The sequence below is a fragment of the Notolepis coatsorum genome (genome assembly GCF_963971535.1).
Source record: "Notolepis coatsorum genome assembly, chromosome: 19".
Classification (NCBI taxonomy): domain Eukaryota; kingdom Metazoa; phylum Chordata; class Actinopteri; order Aulopiformes; family Paralepididae; genus Notolepis; species Notolepis coatsorum.
In genome coordinates this window covers 30,904,665-30,926,926 of record NC_140183.1, presented here as the reverse complement: position 1 = coordinate 30,926,926, position 22,262 = coordinate 30,904,665, and the positions used below count along the sequence as shown (strand labels likewise).

Genomic DNA, 22,262 nt, shown 5'->3' with positions numbered 1-22,262 from the left:
AGAGTTGGTTTGGTGTTATTGGCATTCATTCTTGTGATCGCAAGATCTCTAACACTACAATATCAGAGATGGCAGAAAGCACTGGAGATCAGGACTCCTCCTCAATTCATTGAGGAAACTGGGAGGAACAATGAGTAGAGGACGGTAATTGTCTGGATCGGTTTGTGTTTTTGACCAACAATGACAAAATACTTGTTGAAGAGAAAAGTTGACTGTGCAATGTGCAAACTATCTTACATATTCAGACGCTCCTTCTAGAAGTTTCATATTGTGTTGGAGTGCAGTGCATTAGATAGATAGCTTAGCTATGATAGATTAGGACAGCCCTCTAGTGGACAGAACAGAAAGTACATATTTTAACATCCATGCTGATAGTGTGTAGGCATTGGCATACTGTCAGCCTATATGCAAGTTACATAGTAATAGGCTAGATCGGAGTACAAGAAATGCCAATTTTAATTTTAATATTAAAAACAATAAAACATGAAATCGAAGGGAATTACAGAGGAAGATTGACAGCCCTAGTGTGTACTGTGTAGAGGTAGTGTGTGTACTGTGTAGGGGTAGTGTGATCTGTGTAGGGGTAGTGTGTACTGTGTAGGTGTAGTCTGTACTGTATAGAGGTAGTGTGTACTCTGTAGGGGTAGTGTGTACGGTGTAGAGGTAGTGTGAACTCTGTAGAGGTAGTGTGAACTCTGTAGAGGTAGTGTGAACTCTGTAGGGGTAGTGTGAACTCTGTAGAGGTAGTGTGAACTCTGTAGGGGTAGTGTGAACTCTGTAGGGGTAGTGTGAACCAGGGTTAGAAATTAACATTTTTTTTCAAGGGCTTTTTTTGCCCCCCTTAATTGCTTTTCGGGGGCTTTTTTTGTATTTCGGGGGCACAACATTTTTATAATGAAAATTAACATAAAGATTATAAAACATTCTTGACACTTTTTTTTACAGTCTTCGTCCCTATGTTTGATAACGTAATGTTAATGTCTCCATATATAGGGCTCTACGCTAACCTTTTTCCCAAGGAGCACATGTGCTCCTAAATAAAATGTTAATAAATAAAATCTAAATACAAATTTAGGAGCACACAGAAATTTAGGAGCACAGTGACAATTGTTCAAGTAACACACACACACGCACACGATGTGTGACATCATGGCTTGGTTTTATGTTTTGAGGTACCTTCAATTATCTGTAAATAATACATACATACTCTATCTAAATAGATTAAATATTATTGTCCCTGAGTGAGGGCAAGTTGTGTTGTTGTCTTGATATAATAACCGGTTGCCTCTGGATCAATGAATGTCTAATATTGAATAATATTATTAGATATTTTATTTTTAACATCCCTAATTCCAACAGTCAAGAGGCTTGTTTCAAATTGATGAAAAACCCCACACACGCAACGTTTGTGAGTATAGGCTCTGGCCAGATCGATCAATGAAATACGTTGCGCGCTCAGCGCTGTGGAATGAAGGAAATGCGCATCGGGATCGGATTTGGATGTTATTCTTTTGGAGTTGTGTTACAAATGGAATGGTCTTTCCCCGCCGAACACAAGTTACTTAACGTTACACAGGTCGCGCTATGCAGATGCTTAGCTTGCTAACGTTAAGATAGCAGTGTAATGCTTGATGAGAGCAGAGCGCTCTCTGTGTGTTCGCAGCACCTCTCAAGTGCCTGTAACACGCAGCGGGCCCCGCCTCCCTCCTCCTTGGAACAAACATTCCACCCAAAAACTGAATTTCAGTCCAGTTTCAATCTGAACTATTAACAGCGGAGCTGTTTTGTAATCTTCACAATCACTCGTCTGTCTCGCACACTGCAAGTAAATGATTTTTCCGGTTTGCACACACACATATTATTAGGGGCAATACGAGGGAAATGCTCGCACTGTAGAGCATATATATAATTATATATATAATTAGTAAACTGTCGGGGGCTTTTTTTGCCCCCCTTAACTGATTTTCGAGGGCATTTGGTCAATTTTCAAGGGCATTTTGCCCCAAGCCCCCGTTAATTTCGAACCCTGGTGTGAACTCTGTAGAGGTAGTGTGAACTCTGTAGGGGTAGTGTGAACTCTGTAGGGGTAGTGTGAACTCTGTAGAGGTAGTGTGAACTCTGTAGGGGTAGTGTGAACTCTGTAGGGGTAGTGTGAACTCTGTAGAGGTAGTGTGAACTCTGTAGGGGTAGTGTGAACTCTGTAGCGGTAGTGTGAACTCTGTAGAGGTAGTGTGAACTCTGTAGGGGTAGTGTGAACTCTGTAGAGGTAGTGTGAACTCTGTAGGGGTAGTGTGAACTCTGTAGAGGTAGTGTGAACTCTGTAGGGGTAGTGTGAACTCTGTAGAGGTAGTGTGAACTCTGTAGGGGTAGTGTAAACTCTGTAGAGGTAGTGTGAACTCTGTAGGGGTAGTGTGAACTCTGTAGGGGTAGTGTGAACTCTGTAGAGGTAGTGTGAACTCTGTAGAGGTAGTGTGAACTCTGTAGGGGTAGTGTGAACTCTGTAGAGGTAGTGTGAACTCTGTAGGGGTAGTGTGAACTCTGTAGGGGTAGTGTGAACTCTGTAGAGGTAGTGTGAACTCTGTAGAGGTAGTGTGAACTCTGTAGAGGTAGTGTGAACTCTGTAGGGGTAGTGTGAACTCTGTAGAGGTAGTGTGAACTCTGTAGGGGTAGTGTGTACGGTGTAGAGGTAGTGTGAACTCTGTAGGGGTAGTGTGGTAGAGGTAGTGTGAACTCTGTAGAGGTAGTGTGAACTCTGTAGGGGTAGTGTGAACTCTGTAGAGGTAGTGTGAACTCTGTAGAGGTAGTGTGAACTCTGTAGAGGTAGTGTGAACTCTGTAGGGGTAGTGTGAACTCTGTAGAGGTAGTGTGAACTCTGTAGAGGTAGTGTGAACTCTGTAGAGGTAGTGTGAACTCTGTAGGGGTAGTGTGTAGAGGTAGTGTGAACTCTGTAGAGGTAGTGTGAACTCTGTAGAGCTGTAGAGGTAGTGTGAACTCTGTAGAGGTAGTGTGAACTCTGTAGGGGTAGTGTGAACTCTGTAGAGGTAGTGTGTAGAGGTAGTGTGAACTCTGTAAACTCTGTAGAGGTAGTGTGAACTCTGTAGGGGTAGTGTGTAGAGGTAGTGTGAACTCTGTAGAGGTAGTGTGAACTCTGTAGAGGTAGTGTGTAGAGGTAGTGTGAACTCTGTAGAGGTAGTGTGAACTCTGTAGAGGTAGTGTGAACTCCGTAGAGGTAGTGTCAACTCTGTAGGGGTAGTGTGAACTCTGTAGAGGTAGTGTGAACTCTGTAGAGGTAGTGTGAACTCTGTAGGGGTAGTGTGAACTCTGTAGAGGTAGTGTGTAGAGGTAGTGTGAACTCTGTAGAGGTAGTGTGAACTCTGTAGGGGTAGTGTGAACTCTGTAGGGGTAGTATGTACCCTGTAGGGGTAGTGTGAACTCTGTAGAGTTAGTGTGAACTCTGTAGAGGTAGTGTGAACTCTGTAGGGGTAGTGTGAACTCTGTAGAGGTAGTGTGAACTCTGTAGGGGTAGTGTGAACTCTGTAGGGGTAGTGTGAACTCTGTAGAGGTAGTGTGAACTCTGTAGGGGTAGTGTGAACTCTGTAGAGGTAGTGTGAACTCTGTAGGGGTAGTGTGAACTCTGTAGGGGTAGTGTGTACGGTGTAGTGTGTAGTGTGAACTCTGTAGAGGTAGTGTGAACTCTGTAGGGGTAGTGTGTACGGTGTAGAGGTAGTGTGAACTCTGTAGAGGTAGTGTGAACTCTGTAGAGGTAGTGTGAACTCTGTAGGGGTAGTGTGAACTCTGTAGGGGTAGTGTGTACGCCTGTACGGTGTAGAGGTAGTGTGAACTCTGTAGGGGTAGTGTGAACTCTGTAGAGGTAGTGTGAACTCTGTAGGGGTAGTGTGAACTCTGTAGGGGTAGTGTGTACGCCTGTACGGTGTAGAGGTAGTGTGAACTCTGTAGGGGTAGTGTGTACGCCTGTACGGTGTAGAGGTAGTGTGAACTCTGTAGAGGTAGTGTGAACTCTGTAGAGGTAGTGTGAACTCTGTAGGGGTAGTGTGAACTCTGTAGAGGTAGTGTGTAGAGGTAGTGTGAACTCTGTAGAGGTAGTGTGTAGAGGTAGTGTGAACTCTGTAGAGGTAGTGTGAACTCTGTAGAGGTAGTGTGAACTCTGTAGGGGTAGTGTGAACTCTGTAGGGGTAGTGTGTACGCCTGTACGGTGTAGAGGTAGTGTGAACTCTGTAGAGGTAGTGTGAACTCTGTAGAGGTAGTGTGAACTCTGTAGGGGTAGTGTGAACTCTGTAGGGGTAGTGTGTACGCCTGTACGGTGTAGAGGTAGTGTGAACTCTGTAGAGGTAGTGTGAACTCTGTAGGGGTAGTGTGAACTCTGTAGAGGTAGTGTGAACTCTGTAGAGGTAGTGTGAACTCTGTAGAGGTAGTGTGAACTCTGTAGAGGTAGTGTGAACTCTGTAGAGGTAGTGTGAACTCTGTAGAGGTAGTGTGAACTCTGTAGGGGTAGTGTGAACTCTGTAGGGGTAGTGTGTACGCCTGTACGGTGTAGAGGTAGTGTGAACTCTGTAGAGGTAGTGTGAACTCTGTAGAGGTAGTGTGAACTCTGTAGAGGTAGTGTGAACTCTGTAGAGGTAGTGTGAACTCTGTAGAGGTAGTGTGTACTCTGTAGGGGTAGTGTGAACTCTGTAGGGGTAGTGTGTACTCTGTAGGGGTAGTGTGAACTCTGTAGAGGTAGTGTGTACTCTGTAGGGGTAGTGTACTTACTCTCCCCTGTGAGGTCGACCTGTAGGAGGGCGCGGGGGAAGAGGTGCTTGGAGGAGGAGGAGGAGGAAGAAGAGGGGAGGAGGGAGAAGGAGTTGCCATGGTGATGAAGCAGAGAGGAGCGTTCCAGAAAAGTCAGCGACAGGTCGTCGTAGTCATGGTAACCTGGACGGACACACACACACATGTTTAAATCTGCAGTAAGAAATACAATAAACATGTCGGACACACTAAATGTTCATACACATCACTTTCAAATCCATTCCCGATTGTCTAGTTAAGTGTCTAGTTAAGTGTCTAGGTAAGTGTCTAGGTAAGTGTCTAGGTAAGTGTCTAGGTAAGTGTCTAGGTAAGTGTCTAGTTACGTGTCTAGTTACGTGTCTAGGTAAGTGTCTAGGTAAGTGTCTAGGTAAGTGTCTAGGTAAGTGTCTAGGTAAGTGTCTAGGTAAGTGTCTAGGTAAGTGTCTAGGTAAGTGTCTAGGTAAGTGTCTAGGTAAGTGTCTAGTTACGTGTCTAGTTAAGTGTCTAGGTAAGTGTTTAGTTAAGTGTCTAGGTAAGTGTCCAGGTAAGTGTCTAGTTACGTGTCTAGTTAAGTGTCTAGGTAATTGTCTAGGTAAGTGTCCAGGTAAGTGTCTAGTTACGTGTCTAGTTAAGTGTCTAGGTAATTGTCTATGTAAGTGTCTAGTTAAGTGTCTATGTAAGTGTCTATGTAAGTGTCTAGTTAAGTGTCTAGGTAAGTGAGCTACAGTGAGATGCTGGGGAGCTGAGATGAGGTAGGCATCAGGACAGAAGATAGTGAGACTGAGGCCTGACTTATCATCATCAGATGAAACATTTTTGAGGACATCTATAGTGGCAAGGCCCTGTAGACCTGAGGAACTGACTCTACAGCCCTGTACAGCCTTACCAGGACCTAACAGACTGAGTGAAAATGTAATGAACAGAAATCACAAATACTGTCTCTCCTCTCCACCTCTCCTTTCTTCTCCCCATCTCTCTCCTCTCTTCACTCTCTCCTTTCTTCCTGTCCTGTCCCTCTCTTCCCCATCTCTACTCACTGTGCTGTTTGGATTTCTTCTTCTTCTTTTTCTTCTTCTTCAGTTTGACCTTGAATGTGTCTCTCTCTCTCCGTCCTCTCCTCTCCTTCTTCCTCCCTACAGACAAAATTCAACAGTATAACAAATGCGGCGTCACATTGATTAAATTTTTTATTTTACATGAAGAGTCTAATGCAATGGGGCGGCTGGGTGGTCGTAGCGGAGATTGCGCTCGTCACCAATGCAAGAGGCTCCGGTCTCGACTCCCCGAGTCAGCGTTGCCTGCGGCTTGGGCCAGTCGTCATACTATCTCAATTGGCAGAGGTAGCGGGTGGAAAGTCGATGGGTGGGGATTGGACGTTGTGGACAGCGACTCCTACAGGTCGGTTGGGTGACGCATGTACAGCAGAGACAGGAAGTATCGGGGGCAGCGTGAGCCTCCCACGCGTTACTCCTCGCCACTGAGAGTCCGCACGGTCTGGTGAAAAGATGCGACAGGCTGCCTCCTCGTGTACCGCAGCGTTTCCGGCAAAATCTGTTGAAGTCCGACATATTTAATCTCTCCGGTCTTAATGTCCGGTGAAAATAATTCCCTCCAAGCACAATTTGATTATTTGAATTGTATTAAAATAGGCTAAAATTAAATAGCCTATGCGATGAACGAAACAATCATTACATTTGTTTCATCGTTGCTTCACCAAGCAGGTATAATAATGTTGTCAGCGAGAGCTTAGTGCTGGGTTTTGCGAGTGCATGTGTAGCTGCAGAGCCGGAGCAACAGCGGCACAGTGCAGTACTCCAATTCAGCCATTGGCAATTCAGCTGTTGGGTGGGGGGCGCTGTTGAGCGGTCCCCAGATAGAGCCAAAAAACAGCTGAATCTGCTGCTCTGCAGCGCCATACTCTTTGCAAATAAGTCGTTGCGAGGTGGAGAGTCATCACGCAAACCCACGATAATGTTGCCGTCTCTCTGCCAAATTTCTCAGTTCTTCGCTTGATATAATTAATACAAATGTCCAATATAACGGAATTCGTTAGCTCATAAAAATGTGATTATAACAGACTGCTGTTTATTATTGTATACTGTATTAATGTCGGGCGACTGCCCACAGACACCTATTTGATTTAAAGTCTGCAGCAGCACGGAGTCTCGGGACTTATTTTATTTGGAATATAATGATTGTATATGCAAAAGTAGCCTAGTTTTAAGTTAAAATATTATAAATCTACATGCCTTGAGGATGTCAATTATTTTTAAGCTCAATAAACTCTGACCGGAATTTCTCTCATTTGACCGGTAGATTTAAATCTACCGGACCCTGAGACCGGCAACAATTTTTTCTAACGGAAACCCTGGTGTACCGGAGGGGACACATGATGCAAGGCTTCTATCCTCACTACAGCCGACCAGTGGGAGGCATAGTCTAGCAACGTTCAAGACAGGGAAGGGGAGAATTGGCTATACGAAATTGGGATGGGAAAAAAATAGAAAAATAAGGAGAAAAAGTCAGACAGACAGACAGACAGACCTGAGCCAAGGTGTCTGTCCTCCATTTTGATTCTCTTCTCCATCCTGATGAAGCCTAGATGACAGATGAGGTCAGAGGTCACCATTACAATGGCATTGGTTTATTTATGGAACAATAGGCAACAACACCCCCTAAACTAAAAAACAACAACAAAAACCATATGGAAATAATTACGAATAAATAAATAATAATTACTAATAGGCAGACAGATGGGTAGAAGAGTAGACAACTCCCCAAACACACACACAGCCACACACACATATTCATTTAAAATATTCCACTTCTAGAAGCATTATCCCCTCTGTTAAATGCCTTGTTTACTTCTCAATAAGATTCACATAATGTTAGTGTCAATGACAGAATGTACAAAAGCTGCTTGTTTAAGTATATTTGTTGGACAGGGCTGATGAGGTCCGTCTCCACCTGATTAGTTCAGACAGGTTGAACTGATGACATCACTGCCCGTTTGGCCAATCGACAGTTTACGTTAGTAATGTTATTGTTTCTGTGTATGATTATGTTAGGTTGCAAATAGTCTGGATCAGGCTATGTGTCCACTCAAAGCCTTTATTTCAAGGCGGACCGCTTTGAAAAAAGAAGAAAAAAAAGCTTCGAGCGTCTTTCTGGGTCTCCCCAGAGCTTGCGCCAGCCGCGGCTCCGCCCCTTCCTCGATGAGTTACAATGATGAGCGCGCTCCTTTCCAAAAAAGTTTAACTACTTTCAACTTTATGAGCTGGGAGCGCTCCGCAAAAAACGCTGCCGTCGAGAGCTCATAAAACGCGAGGCGCGGCTCTGGGAAGAGGAGCGCGCCTGTTACGCCTGTAGCATAGAAATGAATGACAGAAAGGAGCTGACAACTCATAAAACGTCCCCTATGGACACAAGCCCTCACATGGTTGTGGGTATAAGCTGCCATTGACCTCTCTCCGGCACTGGCACAGCGCTAACGTAGTGTGGAGAGAGGGCTGTCAAGCTTCGAACTTTGTTCAATGGGCACGGGATTCGAACGGGAAAATAAAATTCTATTCTTTTTTTTTATTCTCATCTTAATCCCTTCTCTGCCAGTACTGTAAGTCTATGGAGATGTTCCCCTTCTTTGCAGGGCTATAACTTTTTAAATTGTATTGCTAAATTGACATTACTATGGCCCATTCAACATCAAGTATCTATCGTTTAGGAAGTAGCAACGTTCTACTTTTTCATTCACACATTCATACTAAAATACTGTCTAAAGTCTAAATATGTTTCTATCGTTTTCTGCAGCATTCCATAGAATGTGAGTTATAGCCATAAATACATATATTAGATCATCAAATGTAGTTTGATACCGATTGACATCAGATAAAAAATTTCAATTGTACAAGGTCCTAAACGTCATGACTCATCATCTGATGTTGACCGGAGGGGGGGGGGGGGGGGGGTCGTTTATAATGCAATGACCGACGTTAAATGAATCATGTAGTATGGGTGATGTTGATCATAGCAGTTTGTATGGAATAGATAATAATAATCAAACACGCTGAAACTCACTGCAGCTTCCTCTGACCGTTGGGTGATCAGCGTGGAGCAGAGAGATGGCTATTATGGGATGTTGATATATGCGATCCATTTCCAGGTTGTATAATACTATATACGTCCAAATAACGTTGTTTATTGAGTTAGGGCAACCGATCGATTATCCAGTGTGTCGAGATGGAGCCCCGGGAGCGATAGCGAGTGGCCGGACGAAATATGGGTGAGCACAACTTCCGGCTGCTCACTTCCGGTTTTGGCAATTCGTCGATCGGCCACCAGATGGCGGTCTTGAACCGTTGGAGAGTTGAGAGGAGATCTACAGCACCCGTCAAGTCTCTGTGGGTGAAATATGATTGCCATGACAGATTTTAGAAATATTGATCTCAAAGACGCTGTACGACGTCATTGGCAGATTACGCATGGCGGAGAATGACGTCGTAACACGTTCTTGGCGAAGAAAGGGTTAATAAGGCTATGCCTAGGCTATGGCTAATGTTGTGTTACCAAGTTGGCTAATTGTAATCATCCGCTTTTGTAGGTGCATTGTGGGAAAAACGGATGCTTCGTCAGCCGACACCTCACAAACAACCATTGATGACACGCTGATTAAGAAGCTTACGGACAGCAGAAAGCGAGCCAGAAGTAAGGCTTTAGTTTTGTTCATTGCGGAAGACATGAGACCTATCAATATCGTGGAAGGGAAAGGGTTTAAACGCTGGAGCCAGTGTATACTTTGCCGACACGAGAGGCTATCTCCTATGCGCTTAAAGATCAGCACAAATGCATACAGGATGAAGTGCGCAGCGACATTGAGAAGTCAAGTCCAATCAAAGCTCAGGTATTGTAGCCTAATTCATTCAATTTATTTTTGTTCAATTGAACTACGGCAAGATAAGTGATGCCGTTAGTTTAAGATGTTTTCATATTTGGGCGGCTGATTGGCGCAGTGGGCAAGGCGCTCGCCACTAACGCAGGAGACACTGGGTTCGAGCCCAGCTCTCGGCGTTGCTACCGGCTGGCCGGTCATTCATACTAACACAATTGGCAAGTGTTAGAGGGTGGGAAAGCCGGTGGGTGGAGATTGGACGTTGTGGACAGCGACTCCTACAGGTCGGTTTGGTGACGCCGGTGCGGCGGAAGTAGCGGGGGCAGCGTGAGCCTCCCACGTGTTACTCCTCGCCACTGAGAGTTCGAGCTGCTGCGGTGAAAAGAAGCAACAGGCTGCCTCCTCGTGTACCGGAGGGGACACGTGATGCAAGGCTTCTGTCCTCACTACAACCGACCAGTGGGAGGCATAGTCTAGCAACGTTCAAGACAGGGGAGGGAAGAATTGGATCATACGAAATTGGGATGGGAGAAAAAAAATTTAAAATTAGGAGAAAAAGTGGATACAAAAAGAAATATGTTTTCATATTTGTCTACACTGACAAGATTGTGTGTAGTAGCCTAATTGTGTGTGTATGTTTTATTTTTATTAAGCCTCAAATGAAGGCATAGCCTACAATTTAATTAATTATTTGTGTTTATGTTAACACTTCCAGTGCCGTTCACGTATAACTACGTTTCTGTCGTCCGATCGTTGAGTGTCGGAAACGTAGATCTACGTTTCTGTCACGGTATTTATTTTATTATCTATTGCCATTCATAATTCAGCGGGGCACCTTGTGCATACTGTTCTGAGTGTGTCTGAGCTGGCAGACGGTATTATACCGCCCTCTAACGCCTTTGGCCAGTAATGCACCCTGTTAGAAACGGGTTGGTTTCTTTTCTCTACCGAGCTGCGGCGTGGGGGCGGGTCCTAAACACTCCGGCAAAACACACGCTTCTAGGGATGGTTTGGACAACTGACCCCGCCCGCCCGTTGATGTGCAATGCCCAATAACGTCGGAGACAGGATCGCTGTGGATAACTGGAATGGCGATGAGATTATTGGATTCTTTTTTTTTCATTACTTCAGAAACCAGGTAAGGACACCATATATGAAAGCTTGCGTTGATCTGATATTTATTTCTACTGCGATTGAAGCTATATGTGTTGTATGTGTCTGGCTGTTCTGCCGTTGGGTTGCAGGAGGGGGGGGGGGGGGGGGGGGGCACCGGTCTAAGCCACATTGCATGCGTGCACGACAAAGGATAATAGTGATGATCTAGCGTTGATTTCAGGAAGATCCGATAATCAGGTGAAAAATGACAACGTGTTTATTGAATTACACAAAAACGCTGTTTTCGTGTGTTTTCCCTGGAATTGCTCAGAAGCGGCCGGACTATGTTCATATTCAAAACTGTATAAAACGGAAATGTACGGATGAAAAAAAAATCTGTTTTTTGCACGTTGACCAGAAGCAGCTCAATGAGACTTGACAGCGTTATTAGACCCATAGCTATACTATAAAATATAGGTTTAGGTCTACAAAGTACAACTACGTTTACATGGGGTTAATGGACGGCACGGAAGTGGTCACTTCCCGGAAGGGGCGTGGCACTCAATGTGTTAAGGAAAGCGAAGCAATGCCGCTTGTTATTTAAGATGAGGTCGGACTCGGCAATGACAGATTTGTGTTCATTGTGCTAAAGCCTCAAATGACGGCTTACACTGAAACAATATTTCCTAAAAGCAAAGTGTTTTGTTTGTCTAAGATTTAAAAAGGTTTAAACTTTACAGCACTGACAATTCTCTATAGTATTTTGTTTTACCTGTGTTTGATAAGACACCCAGTCAGCAGCAGTGTCCCGACCCATATACAAACATGTCTTAATAAAACATGCTTAATTAAGTCAAATTCTGCCTTTGTCTCTATTAACTACATATAAATATTTATATAATTGTTTGTAACGTAGTGTGGAGAGAGGTATGGCTATGCACAGCGCTAACATGGTGTGGAGAGAGGTATGGCTATGCACAGCGCTAACATGGTGTGGAGAGAGGTATGGCTATGCAGCACAGCGCTAACATAGTGTGGAGAGAGGTATGGCTATGCACAGCGCTAACATGGTGTGGAGAGGTATGGCTATGCACAGCGCTAACATGGTGTGGAGAGAGGTATGGCTATGCACAGCGCTAACATGGTGTGGAGAGAGGTATGGCTATGCACAGCGCTAACATGGTGTGGAGAGAGGTATGGCTATGCACAGCGCTAACATGGTGTGGAGAGGTATGGCTATGCACAGCGCTAACATAGTGTGGAGAGAGGTATGGCTATGCACAGCGCTAACATGGTGTGGAGAGAGGTATGGCTATGCACAGCGCTAACGTAGTGTGGAGAGAGGTATGGCTATGCACAGCGCTAACATAGTGTGGAGAGGTATGGCTATGCACAGCGCTAACGTAGTGTGGAGAGAGGTATGGCTATGCACAGCGCTAACATGGTGTGGAGAGAGGTATGGCTATGCACAGCGCTAACGTAGTGTGGAGAGAGGTATGGCTATGCACAGCGCTAACATAGTGTGGAGAGAGGTATGGCTATGCACAGCGCTAACATGGTGTGGAGAGAGGTATGGCTATGCAGTACAGTGCTAACATAGTGTGGAGAGAGGTATGGCTATGCACAGCGCTAACATAGTGTGGAGAGAGGTATGGCTATGCACAGCGCTAACATGGTGTGGAGAGGTATGGCTATGCACAGCGCTAACATGGTGTGGAGAGAGGTATGGCTATGCACAGCGCTAACATAGTGTGGAGAGAGGTATGGCTATGCACAGCGCTAACATGGTGTGGAGAGGTATGGCTATGCACAGCGCTAACATGGTGTGGAGAGGTATGGCTATGCACAGCGCTAACATGGTGTGGAGAGAGGTATGGCTATGCACAGCGCTAACATGGTGTGGAGAGGTATGGCTATGCACAGCGCTAACATGGTGTGGAGAGAGGTATGGCTATGCACAGCGCTAACATGGTGTGGAGAGGTATGGCTATGCACAGCGCTAACATGGTGTGGAGAGAGGTATGGCTATGCACAGCGCTAACATGGTGTGGAGAGAGGTATGGCTATGCACAGTGCTAACATGGTGTGGAGAGAGGTATGGCTATGCACAGCGCTAACATGGTGTGGAGAGGTATGGCTATGCACAGCGCTAACGTAGTGTGGAGAGAGGTATGGCTTTGTTAGCATGATTTATACTGTTGAGACTGAAATGTTAGCATGATTTATACTGTTGAGAATGAAATGTTAGCATGATTTATACTGTTGAGAATGAAATGTTAGCATGATACTGTTGAGAGGGATCCAGTCAGCTATAAGGTACAAGCCATGAGGGAGGTGTGGGTTCAAGTCCCTACCTGGCTCCAGAGTGCTCCTCAAGAGGTTGTGGTGGAGTGGCTCCAGGCCCAGCTCCCTCGGGGGAGGGGTGGAGGGCGGGAGGGGCGGGAAGGGGAGGGGGGAGGTACTGTCAGAGCTGATGGAGGCTGACAAGCGTTTCCTCTTCCCACAGCGAGCTACCAAGTCCATCTGGAGAGACACTGCTACACACACACACGCACACAAACACACACACAAAATGTAAGTACTTTTATTTTAATTTACAAATTAACAGGTCTCAGATATTAACACTTTGATTACCAGCAATGCGGTGCGCCTTACCCCCGTTGAAGGCCACCACCCACTTCAATGATAGCGCTCTAAACGCATAATCTATGTCTTAAATGATGGCTATGTGTCTAATCTGCCCGTCGCTTATCAATGACTTGTTTGCAGTCAACATTGTCGAAACGGATTTTTTTTTTTTTCTTTTTTAAATCGGTTCATTTCCGTTTTATAGCATTTTGAAAAGCCCTCGTTTTCTGGAAAGTTTCAGGAAAATATATAGATTCCGTGATAAACGGCATTTACTGGAATATTCTGGAATACACAAAAAACGTTGTAATTTTTCGGCCTATTTATTAATCGTTTTCAAATAAACGCTAGATTATCAATAGTATATGTGTACTTATGCACGCTAGAGAAGCGAGCTGAAAAATATATTCTCTCATTTCCTGATCAGCACACACACACACACACATGGGGCAAACGCTGATATATAGGTGAAAACAGATCCGATTACCCCAAGACTGGTCAAATAAATTGCTTACCTCCGATCAGATGTTCTCCAAAAAGATTATTCCAATTCCTGATCGGCATTCCAAATATCGATCGCGTTTATTGATTCAGCGCTGGATACTGTAAATATGTATTCCACGTTGTTTTGCGGCTCGGCAATCACTTTGGTCTCTTCAGATGGCTCGCCGGATAAGTAAAATGAGGGTAAGGTAAGAAAACTGTATTTTCCCAGTCTCCAAAATCACTGCAGACTCGACACATGACAAAATTCCTCCACACATGAAAGCCGTAAATCAACTTGCCGGCTCTTTCCACAGCAAAACGGTAGGCAAGGCACCCGGGTCTAGAAATGCAGGCTTCAATCTATGTTGTTTAGTCTATCTGTTCAGTACTGCTCAACACTGGTTCAAGATGCACACTGACCTCTTCTGAGAGCATTGTTGAATATATATAGATACACAAATGTTCAAGAATGTTTGATTATGACATCCTACTGTGACATCACAAAATGTTCTAGAATGTTTGATTATGACATCATACTGTGACATCACAAATGTTCTAGAATGTTCTATTATGACAAATAAGACGGTTCAATGACTTTATCTAAATCCAATCAATATTCCTAATGCCGTTTCAATGTAAGGTTATAAAAATAAACATTCATATAATACAATAACCTAAATATATAGCTTTGGCTCCTCTACACCAAGTACTGATGTCGATTGTATTGCCAACGTAATCCAGCACTGCACATGAGGGGCCCGACCCTTGTTGATCCATGTGTTATAAGTGCTTGGCTTGCCCGGCTAGTTAGCCCCCGCCTGCACACCGCAGCTCGGCCTACACACCAAGCCACATTGTTTCAAATGGAGTGCAATAGCGGCCGCAAGGTGTTAGGTGGCGATATTGGACTTTTGCAATCTCAGACCCATCCCCAGTGATAACACACAGCTGCCTGCATGTTTATGAATGGAAATAGCAAATAAAAGAAATAACGATCCAATAACATATATATACGTGGGGGCGGCTATGTGGCGTAGTGGGCAAGGCGCTCGCCACAAAATGCTGGGGACGCTGGGCTCGTCAGTTCGAGCCCAGCGTCTCCACATTTGCTTTCAGTTTAGCTGGTCGTCCGTACTAATACACATTGGCCGTATTAGGGGGTGGGAAACTGATGGGTGGGGATCGGGCGTTGTGGAGAGCGACTCCTACAGGTCGGTTGGTGCGCCTGCGCAGTAGAATCAGGAAGTGTCGGGGGCAGCGTGAGCCTCCCACGCGTTACTCCTCGCCACTGAGAGATCGAGCTGCGCAGGTGAAAAGATGCGACTGCTGTTACCTCAAGTACCGGAGGGGACTTGTGCTATGTATGACTTAGTCCACATTGCAGCCGGCTTGTGGGAGGCAAGAAACAGCGTCCGTGACAGGGGAGGGTTGAATTGGATGATACGAAATTGGGATGGGAGAAAATATAGAAAATGGGAGAAAAAGTGGATAAAAAAAAAAAAAACATATATATACGTGGTTGGCGTTCAACGATTGGCAGGCTAACGCGTATTAAATCGTTGTTGGCGGCCATTGAGTTAACAATACAAACTATATACCAACCATAACATTAACCTTTATCACATCAGCATTTGTTGATGTGAGGACCAGCATAAATGTCCTCACAACCCAAAATATTGTCATGTTAACCCTTTCAGTGCCAATCACGTACACCAAACGTTAACACGTTTCTGGGTAGTTTTTTCTTTTTTTCGATTTGAATACCCTATTCAATGTCAGGGAGCTGTATGTTGCCTGTAAAAGGCATACTGGGACTCCGAAGGTGCAGTACCGGCCGCATCCTACCAGGCGGCGGTATCGAGCACCCTTTGAAACCTTGTGTCTTGGGCTGTGCGTCGATTATATGGGTCCGGCTCGGCTCTTTTTCTCCGGGCAAGACGAGCGGTTATAACGCTCGGATTGAGAAGAATCAAGTACTCCGATCCGTGTTGTGTGGTGGATTATGTTGGCGACACGATGGACATCAATACTTGGAATGGCGATCAGATAATTGGAATATTCTTTTTGGGGTACATCCTAGTCAAGGTAAGGGCTATATGAAGAATGTCTTCATTGCGATCCGAGCGTATGTGTGTAACGACAGTCCACAACGTATGCCCCCCCCCCCTTTTCATGCATTCATGATGAAACATAATACCCATCATTATGCATTTGATTTTTTAATTGTAGCGTGTGTAGGGACAAAACGCCAATGGATTTAGTATAATACACGTTGCGGCTTATAACCAGCCTCCCAGGAATTAGCCCGGATCATTTCGAAATAACACTCATATTCACCACGGTATAAAACGGGAACGTATGGATGGAATTTTTTTCGTCTTTTTTGCATCTTGACCGGAAGAAACTCAAATGACCATAGTATTGTATCCATAGCTATAATATAGAATATAGTTATAGCTCTACAAACAAGGTGGCGGACTCCATTAGTTTAATGCGTGGCAGCGCCTAGCCGTCGCCCAAAAACAGCGCAGCACTGAAAGTGTTAAAGGTGGTTTGTCAAGAGTCGTTTTTCACAAGTATAACATTATGGCTATGGCTGTATACTAATGGTCCTGATATCAGAGGTCTATGGCTGTAGACTAATGGTCCTGATATCAGAGGTCTATGGCTGTAGACTAATGGTCTGATATCAGAGGTCTATGGCTGTAGACTAATGGTCCTGATATCAGAGGTCTATGGCTGTAGACTAATGGTCTGATATCAGAGGTCTATGGCTGTAGACTAATGGTCCTGATATCAGAGGTCTATGGCTATAGACTAATGGTCTGATATCAGAGGTCTATGGCTGTAGACTAATGGTCTGATATCAGAGGTCTATGGCTGTAGACTAATGGTCTGATATCAGAGGTCTATGGCTGTAGACTAATGGTCTGATATAGAGGTCTATGGCTGTAGACTAATGGTCTGATAACAGAGGTCTATGGCTGTAGAATAATGGTCTGATATCAGAGGTCTATAGGCTGTAGGTTAATGGTCTGATATCAGAGGTCTATGGCTGTAGACTAATGGTCCTGATATCAGAGGTCTATGGCTGTAGACTAATGGTCCTGATATCAGAGGTCTATGGCTGTAGACTAATGGTCTGATATCAGAGGTCTATAGGCTGTAGGTTAATGGTCTGGCTGTTAGTGTCTTGAGGACTGTTAGATTTGACCTAGATCACTTTTCTGGGTACCCAAAGACCCAAGATCTGTGTGTGTGTGTGTGTTCTTACAAGCGGAGGAGGACACAGTGCGGCGCCTCCTGCCCTCCAGGAGGTGTGGCGGGGAGCATGAGGCGGGCAGGGAGGTGGAGATGGCCCGCGTCCTGCCTTCTCTGTGTGGAGAGGGGGTGTGGCTATGTGAGGAGGGAGTGTGGCTGTGTGAGGAGGGGGTGTGGCTGTGTGATGAGGGCGTGTGGCTATGTGGGGAGGGGGTGTGGCTGTGTGGGGAGGGGGTGTGGCTGTGTGGGGAGGGGGTGTGGCTGTGTGGGGAGGGGGTGTGGCTATGATAGTATTTCAGATGGTATTCTAACAGCTTGGCTTTGCGGAAGGCTTTGGAGCAGCTGGAGACAGGACACTGAAACTGACTGGAATCCTCACTGGGACACGGCAGGACATCAGGTCCACGCAGAGAAGACATGACTAGAGGAGAGAGAGAAGACATGACTAGAGGAGAGAAGACATGACTAGAGGAGAGAGAGAAGACATGACTAGAGGAGAGAGAGAAGACATGACTAGAGGAGAGAAGACATGACTAGAGGAGAGAGAAGACATGACTAGAGGAGAGAGAGAAGACATGACTAGAGGAGAGAGAGAAGACATGACTATAGGAGAGAAGACATGACTAGAGAGAAGACATGACTAGAGGAGAGAGAAGACATGACTAGAGGAGAGAGAGAGAAGACATACATGACTAGAGGAGAGAAGACATGACTAGAGGAGAGAGAGAAGACATGACTGGAGGAGAGAGAGAAGACATGACTAGAGGAGAGAGAAGACATGACTAGAGGAGAGAGAGAAGACATGACTAGAGGAGAGAGAGAAGACATGACTAGAGGAGAGAGAGAGAAGACATGACTAGAGAGAGAGAAGACATGACTAGAGGAGAGAGAGAAGACATGACTAGAGGAGAGAGAAGACATGACTAGAGAGAGAAGACATGACTAGAGAGAGAGAGAAGACATGACTAGAGGAGAGAGAAGACATGACTAGAGGAGAGAGAGAAGACATGACTAGAGGAGAGAGAGAAGACATGACTAGAGGAGAGAGAGAAGACATGACTAGAGGAGAGAGAGAAGACATGACTAGAGGAGAGAGAAGACATGACTAGAGGAGAGAGAGAAGACATGACTAGGAGAGAGAGAGAAGACATGACTAGAGAGAGAGAGAAGACATGACTAGAGGAGAGAGAGAAGACATGACTAGAGGAGAGAGAGAAAGAAGACATGACTAGAGAGAGAGAAGACATGACTAGAGGAGAGAGAGAAGACATGACTAGAGGAGAGAAGACATGACTAGAGGACAGAGAGAGAAGACATGACTAGAGAGAGAGAGAGAGAAGACATGACTAGAGGAGAGAGAGAAGACATGACTAGAGGAGAGAGAGAAAGAAGACATGACTAGAGGAGAGAGAGAAGACATGACTAGAGGAGAGAGAAGACATGACTAGAGGAGAGAGAGAAGACATGACTAGAGGAGAGAGAAGACATGACTAGAGGAGAGAGAGAAGACATGACTAGAGGAGAGAGAGAAGACATGACTAGAGGAGAGAGAGAAGACATGACTAGAGGAGAGAGAAGACATGACTAGAGGAGAGAGAGAAGACATGACTAGAGGAGAGAGAAGACATGACTAGAGGAGAGAGAGAAGACATGACTAGAGGAGAGAGAGAAGACATAACTAGAGGAGAGAGAGAAGACATGACTAGAGGAGAGAGAGAAGACATGACTAGAGGAAAGAGAGAAGACATGACTAGAGGAGAGAGAGAAGACATGACTAGAGGAGAGAAGACATGACTAGAGGACAGAGAGAGAAGACATGACTAGAGGAGAGAGAGAAGACATGACTAGAGGAGAGAGAGAGAAGACATGACTAGAGGAGAGAGAGAAGACATGACTAGAGGAGAGAAAGAAGACATGACTAGAGGAGAGAAAGAAGACATGACTAGAGGAGAGAGAGAGAAGACATGACTAGAGGAGAGAGAGAAAGAAGACATGACTAGAGGAGAGAGAGAGAACGAAGACATGACTAGAGGAGAGCAAGAAGACATGACTAGAGAGAGAGAGAACGAAGACATGACTAGAGGAGAGAAAGAAGACATGATTATAGGAGAGAGAGAGAGAAGACATGACTAGAGGAGAGAGAGAAAGAAGACATGACTAGAGGAGAGAGAGAGAAAGAAGACATAATTATAGGAGAGAGAGAGAAGACATGACTAGAGGAGAGAGAGAAAGAAGACATGACTAGAGGAGAGAGAGAAGACATGATTATAGGAGAGAGAGAGAAGACATGACTAGAGATAGAAAGAAGACATGACTAGAGGAGCGAGAGAAGACATGACTAGAGGAGAGAGAGAAGACATGACTAGAGAGAGAAAGAAGACATGACTAGAGGAGAGAGAGAAGACATGACTAGAGGAGAGAGAGAAGACATGACTAGAGGAAAGAGAGAAGACATGACTAGAGGAGAGAGAGAAGACATGACTAGAGGAGAGAGAAGACATGACTAGAGGAGAGAGAAGACATGACTAGAGGAGAGAGAGAAGACATGACTAGAGGAGAGAGAGAAAGAAGACATGACTAGAGGAGAGAGAGAAAGAAGACATGACTAGAGGAGAGAGAGAAAGAAGACATGACTAGAGGGGAGAGAGAAGACATGATTATAGGAGAGAGAGAAGACATGACTAGAGGAGAGAGAGAAGACATGATTATAGGAGAGAGAGAAGACATGACTAGAGGAAAGAGAGAAGACATGACTAGAGGAGAGAGAGAAGACATGACTAGAGGAGAGAGAGAAAACATGACTAGAGAGAGAGAGAAGACATGACTAGAGGAGAGAGAGAGAAGACATGACTAGAGGAGAGAGAGAAGACATGACTAGAGGAGAGAGAGAAAACATGACTAGAGGAGAGAGATAGAAGACATGACTAGAGGAGAGAGAGAAGACATGACTAGAGGAGAGAGAGAAGACATGACTAGAGGAGAGAGAGAAGACATGACTAGAGGAGAGAGAAGACATGACTAGAGGAGAGAGAGAAGACATGACTAGAGAGAGAGAGAAGACATGACTAGAGGAGAGAGAGAAGACATGACTAGAGGAGAGAGAGAAGACATGACTAGAGGAGAGAGAGAAGACATGACTAGAGGAGAGAGAGAAGACATGACTAGAGGAGAGAGAGAAGACATGACTAGAGGAGGAGAGAGAAGACATGACTAGAGAGAGAGAAGACATGACTAGAGAGAGAGAAGACATGACTAGAGGAGAGAGAGAGAGAATACATGACTAGAAAGAGAGAGAAGACATGACTAGAGGAGCGAGAAGACATGACTAGAGGAAAGAGAGAAGACATGACTAGAGGAGAGAGAGAGAATACATGACTAGAGGAGAGAGAAGACATGACTAGAGAGAGAGAAGACATGACTAGAGGAGAGAGAGAGAAGACATGACTAGAGGAGAGAGAGAAGACATGACTAGAGGAGAGAGAAGACATGACTAGAGAGAGAGAAGACATGACTAGAGGAGAGAGAGAGAAGACATGACTAGAGGAGAGAGAGAAGACATGACTAGAGGAGATAAGACATGACTAGAGGAGAGAGAGAAGACATTACTAGAGGAGAGAAAGAGAGAAAGAAGACATGATTAGAGGAGAGAAAGAAGACATGACTAGAGGAGAGAGAGAGAGAGAGAGAGAGAGAGAAAGAAGACATGACTAGAGGAGAGAAAGAAAGAAAGAAAGACATGACTAGAGAGAGAGAAAGAAGACATGATTTTAGAAGAGAAAGAAGACACAACTAGAGGACAGAGAGAAAGAGAGAAGACATGACTAGAGGACAGAGAGAAAGAGAGAAGACATGAATATAGGAGAGAGAGAAAGACATGGATAGAGGAGAGAGAAGACTTGACTAGAGTAGAGAGTGAGAGTGAGAGAGAAAGAGAGAGAGAAAGAGAGAGGGAGGACTTGACTAGGACAGAGAGAGAAGACATGACAGAGGGCATGGTCAGGGTTCAAGGTAGGGCTGGTACTTACTGGGTTCTCTGGTATGTCTGTTGGTTCTGGTCCTGACAGCAGAGCTCTTCAACCCTACAACTAGAGAGAAAACAGAATGACTTATAGACTAGAGAGAAAACAGAATGACTTATAGACTAGAGAGAAAACAGAATGACTTATAGACTAGAGAGAAAACAGAATGACTTATAGACTAGAGAGAAAACAGAATGACTTATAGACTAGAGAGAAAACAGAATGACTTATAGACTAGAGAAAACAGAATGACTTATAGACTAGAGAGAAAACAGAATGACTTAGACTAGAGAAAACAGAATGACTTATAGACTAGAGAAAACAGAATGACTTATAGACTAGAGAAAACAATGACTTATAGAGAAAACAGAATGACTTATAGACTAGAGAAAACAGAATGACTTATAGACTAGAGAAAACAGAATGACTTATAGACTAGAGAAAACAGATTGACTTATAGACTAGAGAGAAAACAGATTGACTTATAGACTAGAGAGAAAACAGATTGACTTATAGACTAGAGAGAAAACAGAATGACGTATAGACTAGAGAAAACAGATTGACTTATAGACTAGAGAAAACAGATTGACTTATAGACTAGAGAAAACAGAATGACTTATAGACTAGAGAAAACAGAATGACTTATAGACTAGAGAAAACAGAATGACTTAGACTAGAGAAAACAGAATGACTTATAGACCAGAGAGAAAACAGAATGACTTATAGACTAGAGAAAACAGAATGACTTATAGACTAGAGAGAAAACAGATTGACGTATAGAGAGAAAACAGAATGACTTATAGACTAGAGAAAACAATGACTTAGAGAAAACAGAATGACTTATAGACTAGAGAGAAAACAGAATGACTTATAGAGAGAAAACAGAATGACTTATAGACTAGAGAAAACAGATTGAGTTATAGACTAGCGAGAAAACAGAATGACTTATAGACTAGAGAAAACAATGACTTATAAACTAGAGGAAACAGAATGACTTATAGACTAGAGAAAACAGAACGACTTATAGACTAGAGAAAAAACAGAATGACTTATAGACTAGAGAAAAAACAGAATGACTTATAGGAGGAGAAAACAGAATG

General features: G+C 44.4%; 1 protein-coding gene across 5 annotated transcripts in view; it reads right to left on the bottom strand.

Annotated features, from left to right (window-relative positions):
- Positions 1-22,262, bottom strand: part of phf20l1 (PHD finger protein 20 like 1) — a 78,576-nt gene that overhangs the window by 8,969 nt on the left and 47,345 nt on the right. For all 5 annotated transcript variants that reach the window (XM_084336269.1, XM_084336271.1, XM_084336270.1 and 2 more), the window contains 6 exons: positions 21,169-21,228; positions 17,157-17,564; positions 13,123-13,305; positions 7,333-7,386; positions 5,826-5,921; positions 4,771-4,932 (listed from right to left, as the gene is read on the bottom strand). In XM_084336269.1, the coding sequence (XP_084192395.1) occupies positions 4,771-4,932; positions 5,826-5,921; positions 7,333-7,386; positions 13,123-13,305; positions 17,157-17,564; positions 21,169-21,228 (963 nt within the window). The remainder of the gene's footprint in view (positions 1-4,770; positions 4,933-5,825; positions 5,922-7,332; positions 7,387-13,122; positions 13,306-17,156; positions 17,565-21,168; positions 21,229-22,262) is intronic.